We start from the raw sequence: 8,005 nt of genomic DNA, 5'->3' as shown, positions 1-8,005 counted from the left end.
TTTCGTTTTGTATTTTGTTGAAGACTTTGTTTTAGGGAAGGACGTGTAAATTTAATGCTCTCGCGGTTGGTGTATCCGAACAAAAGTTAATGCTACCGTTTGCACCTAATTTTATTCTTTTCTTTGGGGCATATTTAGCAAATAGTACCACTTTGGAATTCGGTCTAATTTTATTTTATCTTTTGAAAACAAAGCATTCGGTCTATTTCGCTCAAAAAATGAAAGCATTCGGTCTATTTTATACTCCTTCAGTCCAGCTTTAAACTACTCTAAATTTTTCGGCACAAAAATTAAGGAATGTGTAATAAAGGTGTAAAGTGGTGGTGGGATCGTTCAAAAAATAATGTTAAATATTTTTAAATTTGGGTTGGATCATTTTAAGTGGGACAACCTAAAATAGAAATAAAGTTATTTAAAACGGGACGGAGGGAGTAATAAAATAACTAGAGCTCGGTATAATTGTTTTTCAATTCCGACTATACTTTTTTATCTTGAATATAGTTTCATATAATTTTTCCATTACAATATGAATAATTTATATTTTTCTCGAAATTCTCTTTTTTTTCTTGACATAAAATGGAGTTAAATTAGTTAATCGTTATACTCCTCCAACCCATTATAAGTGACACAAAATTACCCATTATAAGTGTCACAAAATTTTTTGACACGCAAATTAAGGAGAAGATATAGATTGGTGAATATTTGTAAAGCTTACATTTTGAATCAAAGGTTAATTTTCGCTATTTATGAAACATATCAATTATAACGGAACAGATGAAAATGAAATAAAGACAAGTTTTAGTGAGACAAAGTGAGTACTATATTGCATAAATTTATATCTTGAATGCATATTGTGTAATTAAATTATTGAAATTTGAAATAACTCAGTTATAAATATATCAAATACGTAGTATTATTATTTGATAAGTATTTTGAATAATGAACAATTATAAGGTAACTTATGCCGCACGCACATTAAATTTGGTGCTCCATTAGAATGAAATGATGTGGAATCCAAATTTGATATTTTGATGGAGTTGACATTAAACCTTTATCGGGGGCCCTCGCTTCTTTGTAATACTATTTGGCAAGGAAAATTTTGTCCCACGAATATGATTAAGAAGATGTTGTAAAATTCGAATACACTATTTTTTTTAATGTTTAATTTTACATTCAACAACTTAGATCTCCTTTATGGCAGTTAATTATTCATCTTTAATTTTTACATTAGGTATAGCTTGACAACTTTCCAGTCAACAACTAATTTATTAGCATTGCAGCCTATTCGTATTGTTTTGAATAGTCATTAATTACATTATTTTTCATTTTTATTTTAGTCATTTATGAAATTTTGTTTTGTTCATATATTTTTTTAATGAAATTTAGAAATAAAAATTTACTTATAAATATATATATATATATATATAGATATATAGGAATAGGATCATATAGTATCCAAACTTATGGTAGTACCGTAAGACCAATTCTTGACCACACATTTATGACATGTGGCGCATCAAGATGGTGACACGTGACAAGGCATTCAAAGGCAAAATCTGGAGAGGGGTAAAATTGGAATATAATTTTTGGAATTAAAAATTAAAAAAAATATATTTTTTTGGATTTTCACAAAATAGATATATTTTAGATGCATAAAGTCTAACACGAAAATGCATAAAGTTTTCACATGAAATGCATAACTTTGAACAGAAAAATGCACTTTATTTTTACAGTTTTGGTATTTTCACCATCCCACCCCCAACCCACCCCACACCACCCCCCAACCCTCCCCATTACCACCCCCCAAAATAGGCATGTTTCACATGCATATAAAATCAAACAAAAATGCATAAAGTTTCCACATAAAAATGCATTAAATTATACAAAAAATGCATTTCATTTTAATAAATCTGGTATTTTCGCCACCCCACCCCTGCCCCACCCCCACCCCCACTTTATGCATTTTCATGTAATAATATATGCATTTTATTGTTCTTGATTATGCATTCTTCTTTTTTATATACACACGTTTTATAATATTTTATTTTAAGGTATAGGGTTTAGGGTTTAGTGTTTAGGTTTTTAGTGTTTAGGTTTTAGTGTTTAGGGTTTAGTGTGTAGTGTTTTAGTGTATAGGTTTTAGTGTTTATTATTTATTTTAGGGTTTGGGTTTTAGTATTTAGGGTTTAATGAGGTTTAGATTTTAGTGTTTTAGTGTTTAGGGTTTAGTTTTTAGGTTTTAGATGCCAAGAAAAAGTGAAGAGAAAGAGGAGATGTCAAAGCTGGAGAAAACCATGGAGAAAAGTATGAATGAACTCAAAGATCTTCTATCGGGTCTGACTATACCGAAGAAGGTTCGTCAGTGTGGCCTTTGCGATGCTACAAGACATCAATCTGAAAATTGGCCTAACTTCGGCGAGGACATTGTTGATGTTAATGCTATCGGAGAGCATGACGGGAATCCACGCAAGTATGATCCCTTTTCAAACACTTACAATTCAGGATGAAGGGATCATCCTAATTTTCGGTGGAAGCAAGATGGTCAACCCCAACAGCAAAACAACATGGGAGCACCGATGCAACGACCACAATATAATCAGAACCAACATCAACAACAGTACCAGTTAGGACCACCACCACAACACCACAATCAAAATCAACAACAACCACCACACAGGAGAGCACTGTGGGATGAAGCTATAGAGAACCTGGTCAAAGAGAGCGAGAAATTTCGCAATGAAATTCGTGCTGGTATGAACCAGACCAACCAGTAGATTAGTCATTTGACTAAGACAGTGGCCAAATTGGAGGAGAATGCCGATAAACTCCCAGCCATGGGGATCAACCCCAGAGAACATGCCCAAGTTGTGCTAACTAAGTTTCCAGAAGGAGAGGATAAGGAAGAAGAGTTGTTGGCTGAGGCTGAACTGAACCAAAGAAATCTGAATAAAAATGGTGATAGTCTAACCGCGGAACAAGTTGGAGGTAGCAACCTGACCGACGCACCCTATCCAGGACGCCTGAGACAGAAAGCCAAAGAGAATGAAGCAAGTGAAATGATGAAGATGTTCCAGAAAGTGGAGTTAAGCATACCCTTACTCGATGCTATCAGACAAATCCCAAAGTATGCTAAATTCTTGAAAGATCTTCGTTCAAGAAAAGTGAAGATGGAGGAAGAAGTCCGATATGTGGTGGGAGAAAGTGTCTCGGCGGTGATCCAACGGAAGTTACCCATAAAGCGGAAAGACTCGGGAATATTTACCATTCCATGTAACATTGGTAGAACAAACATGGATAAAGCCATGATGGACCTGGGATCTTCCATAAATGTGACGCCATTGGCCGTTTACAAGAGGTTGAATATTGGGGCGATGAGAAATACTCGTGTGGTCATACAGCTGGCCGACAGATCCAACACCTATCCTGAAGGAGTGGTCGAGGACGTGCTGATTAAAATTGGGGATTTGATCTTCCCAGCTGACTTTTATGTTCTGGACACCGGTCCAGAGACTGGAGAAAATGCTATACTACTGGGAAGGCCATTCATGATGACCGTTGGAACCAAAATTGAAATGAAAACCGGAATCTTAACATGTGAGTTCGATGGAGTCCATGAAGAGTTCAACATCTATGAAACCATGAAGAGGAAGCAAGCAATGGAAATAGTGGACATGATCGATGTGTTTGAGTCCCTAGTGCAAGAACAGGGAATTGGTTTTGGTTCCGGGGATACAACAGAGAAAGTCATTCAGTATGGCCTGACCGATCAAGATACATAGTATATGGAGGACGATGAGATGAAGGAAGCTATCATGGAGCTTTACTTTCTCCGAGAAAGCACCTTGGAAGCTAAGGTGGAAGAAGATCAGAGAATCAAAGAATTAATCCAGGAGGTCTATTGGTTGGAGGGACAGAAATAGGCAAACCAGAGTTAATAGCTCAGTATGGGCAGAACGAGAAGCTTTTACCCTCTATAGTAAAGGCACCCGTACTAGAACTTAAAAAGTTACCCAAGCATTTGCAGTATGCTTATTTGGGTCCTGACGAAACACTCCCAATCATCATCAGTGCGGATCTAACCCTTGTGCAGGAAGAACGTCTAGTCAGAGTCTTATGGGAGAACAGAGAAGCCATTGGTTGGACCTTAGCTGATATCAAGGGCATCAGTCCTACGGAGTGCATGCACCACATCTATCTGGAGGAAGGAACCAAACCTGTCCGAGACTCATAAAGAAAGATGAACCCCGTTATGAAGGAGGTGGTATTGAATGAAATCCTGAAGCTATTGGAATTGGGGATTATTTACCCCATCTCTGATAGTCAATGGGTAAGCCTCGTCCATGTCGTACCGAAGAAGTCAGGAATACAGGTGGTTGAGAATGACCAATGCGAGCTGGTACCCACCCGTTTACAGACTGGATGAAGAGTTTGCATCGACTATAGAAAGCTGAACGAGACAACAAGGAAGGATCACTTCCCACTACCCTTTATTGACCAGATGCTCGAAAGATTAGCTGGTAATGCTTATTACTGCTTTTTGGACGGATATTCCGGGTATATGCAAATCTTTGTGGCACATGAAGACCAAGACAATACCACTTTTACTTGTGTATTTGGAACGTTTGCATATCGAAGAATGCCCTTTGGACTTTGCAGTGCACGGGGAACCTTTCAACGGTGTATGATGAGCATTTTCTCCGACTTACTTGAGAACTGTATTGAAGTTTTCATGGATGACTTCACCGTATACGAAAACTCGTTTGACACTTGTTTTAGTCATCTAGAGCTAGTCTTGAAGAGATATGTGGAGAAAAGCCTAGTTCTCAACTATGAAAAGTGCTATTTTATGGTAAAATAAGAGATAGTGCTGGGGCACATGATCTCGAAGCGGGGAATTGAAGTGGATAAGGCAAAAGTTGACTCTATCGCCAAACTGCCCTAGCCGATGATAGTAAAGCACATACGAGCATTCTTTGGTCACGCAGGGTTCTACCGGCGATTCATCAAAGAATTCGCCAAGATTGCTCAGCCTATGACCAGACTTCTGCAACAAGATGTGCCGTTTGAGTTTGATGAGGATTGCAGGGAGGCGTTCACAATTTTGAGAAGCAAGTTGGTGTCAGCCCCGATTATCCAACCTTCGGTCTGGGACTTACCGTTCGAGATTATGTGTGATGCCAAGCAACCATGCAGTTGGAGCAGTACTGGGACAAAAGAAAGGAAAAGAGAGTTGTGTAATCTACTACGCATCCAAGACTTTGAACCCAGCACAGTGCAGTTATACCACTACCAAGAATGAACTTTTAGCAGTCGTGTTTGCTATAGAAATGTTTCGTTCCTATCTACTAGGAACGAAAGCGATTGTCTACACGGACCATGCAACTTTGAAATATTTGATGGCCAAAAAGGAGTCCAAACCTCGACTTATCAGATGGATTTTGTTGTTACAAGAATTCAACATTGAGATAAGAGACAAGAAGGGGGCAGCTAATCTTGTAGCGGATCACTTGAGCCGGTTGCAATTGGAAGAAGATGACGGTATGCCTATTACCGATACCTTTCCAGACAAAAAGCTATACCCTGTATACACCCATACCGAGGGAGAAAGGTTGTATGCTCTAACCAACCAGGAGTCATGGTATGCTGATATAGCTAATTACCTGATCACGAAGGAGATACCCCCAGGATTATCGAGGTTCGAGCAGAGGAAGCTACTTGTGCAAGCCCGATTCTACTATTGGGAAGATCCTTATCTATGGGGGATTGGAGTAGATCAGGTCATATGGAGATGCATACCAGAGGATGAGCATGCCCAGATATTAGATATGTGTCATGGAACGGCATGCAGTGGACATTTTAGAGGGAAGCGCACGGCCCACAGGATTCTAGAAAGTGGATTCTACTGGCCAACCATATTTGCGAATGTAAGAAAGTGGGTACAAAGTTGCCCGAAGTGCCAGATGACTGGAGGCATTACCGCGAGGGACGAAATGCCACAAATCCCAATCATGCCTGTTGAGGTTTTTGATGTGTGGGGAATTGACTTTATGGGACCTTTTCCAAAGTCAAAGAACTGCGAATACATTCTGGTAGCAGTGGACTACGTGTCAAAGTGGGTTGAAGCCAAGGCAACCACAAGCAATGATGCTCGCACCGTGGCTGAATTTTTGAAGGAACAAGTGTTCGAGAGGTATGGTGTACCCAAGATCCTAATCAGTGATCAAGGATCTCACTTCTGTAATGCCACCATCAGAGCACTGACCAAGAAGGCGGGGGTGACACACAAAGTTACCACAGCATATCACCCCCAAGCAAATGGCCAAGCTGAGATTTCCAATAGAGAGATAAAGAGCATTTTGGAAAAGGTGATAGACCCAAACCGCAAGGACTGGAGTAACTATTTGGGAGATGCGTTATGGGCATACCGAACTGCTTTCAAAACACCTATAGGTATGTCCCCTTTCAGGCTGCTCTATGGAAAAAGATGTCATCTACCTGTGGAGGTCGAACATAAGGCGTACTGGGCAATTAAGTAAATAAACCTCAGTATGAGCCTAGCTGGAGAAATACGGAAGCTGCAGATGAGTGAGTTAGAAGAGCTTCGGTTGGAGGCTTACGACAATGTTGTGCTCTATAAGGAGCGAACCAGGAGAATCCATGACGCCAAGATCAAGAAGAAGGAATTTTGGGTAGGACAAAAAGTCTTACTTTTCAATTCTCGTTTCAAAATGATGGCCGGGAAACTTCGTTCCAAATGGTCTGGACCGTTTGTGATCAAAGAGATCTTTTCAAATGGAAGCATAGAGGTGTACGATCACAAACTAGCTGAAGTAGAGAAAGACAATGAGGAATGTCACCTTCTCGATCCTATGTACGAATAAAGGATTAAGGAAGAGTCGAGCTCGAGACGGGAAACAAGAGCGCTTGCTGGGAGGCAACCCAGTGTTGTTCTTCTATATGGTCTTTACCGAAGTTTCTTTTCTTTAAGTTTGTTTTGTTTGTTTGGATGCACTAACCTTGCAGGAAGTCGGGCCAAGAAAGTTTTCAGTTGGAGGCCTAGTGGAGATTCCGAGCCCACTTTGCATTGCAAAGTGTTTAGGTGGAGGATTGGGGATTTGAATATTCTGGCTGAGGGCTTACAAAGGAAACTGACGTAGGAGTGTCAGCGGCAGGCGACGATTTGACGGGAACTCTTCGGTTTCCGCAGCAAAATTTGAAATTCAAATTTTGCCATGATTTCTTTCCTTAGAAACCAAAATACTGCCATAACCGTCACTCTTACCTTCTTTAAACCCCTCAACCCACGATCTTCACCCACAAACCCTAACCTTCAAAACCACTACACCACGATCACCTCTCTCCAAACCCTAAATTTTCATAACTGCCAATCGTCTTTTAAAGCAAACCTTGTTCCCAAATTTCCCCACAAACCCAAACTCCCCCCCAAAAAAAGAAAATAAAAAAAAATCCAATCTTTAGTCTCTGCAAATCACCATGGCAAAAACTAAAGGAGGGCGGTGTTCGGAAGCACTCAACCACCAAAAAGAAGGAACACCAAACCACCGCTTTCGAAGCGAATTACGAGGCGAACCACCTTTGAAGAGACCTCCACCAAGGTCACTAAAGATCCCTTGTTGACTATTCAGCCCGAGGACAAAGGACGTGCTGAAGTTTTACGGCAGGAGGAGCAGGAGACCGCAAGGGCAGCCGTTGAGTCAAAACAACCGGAGAGGCCGGAAGAAGAGGAGCCTGAGCTTACACCTCCTGTGCAGAAGTCGAAGAAAGCCCCGACGGGTAAGACAACGAAGGCAACTCCAGCGCGGTCTGTCGTCGCGCCACCACCACCAATTCAAGCCCAACCTCAACCTTAAATTTCTGAAGCTTCCATGCAGGAAGGGAAAACCGCCTCCGAAGATACGGAGAAAGAAGGAGAGGAAGAAGAAAAAGCGGAAGAGGAAGAAGCTGAAGAAGGGGAGGGTGTTGAGGCCATTCCAGATGAGGAGTT

General features: G+C 40.5%; 1 protein-coding gene across 1 annotated transcript; it reads left to right on the top strand.

Annotated features, from left to right (window-relative positions):
* Window positions 1–2,834: 2,834 nt before the first annotated feature.
* On the top strand, window positions 2,835–3,779 carry LOC131008410 (uncharacterized). The gene has a single exon (XM_057935292.1). It carries the CDS (start codon window positions 2,835–2,837, stop codon window positions 3,777–3,779), a length of 945 nt encoding a protein of 314 aa, XP_057791275.1.
* Window positions 3,780–8,005: the final 4,226 nt, after the last annotated feature.

Source organism: Salvia miltiorrhiza, chromosome 2 (assembly GCF_028751815.1).
Source record: "Salvia miltiorrhiza cultivar Shanhuang (shh) chromosome 2, IMPLAD_Smil_shh, whole genome shotgun sequence".
Taxonomy (NCBI): domain Eukaryota; kingdom Viridiplantae; phylum Streptophyta; class Magnoliopsida; order Lamiales; family Lamiaceae; genus Salvia; species Salvia miltiorrhiza.
The sequence above is the reverse complement of the archived record's forward strand: the minus strand, read 5'-3'. Positions and strand labels throughout refer to the sequence as shown.

Coding starts and splice junctions, on each gene's coding strand:
- LOC131008410 (XM_057935292.1), top strand. CDS start 2,835: ATGGGGATCAACCCCAGAGAACATGCCCAAGTTGTGCTAACTAAGTTT.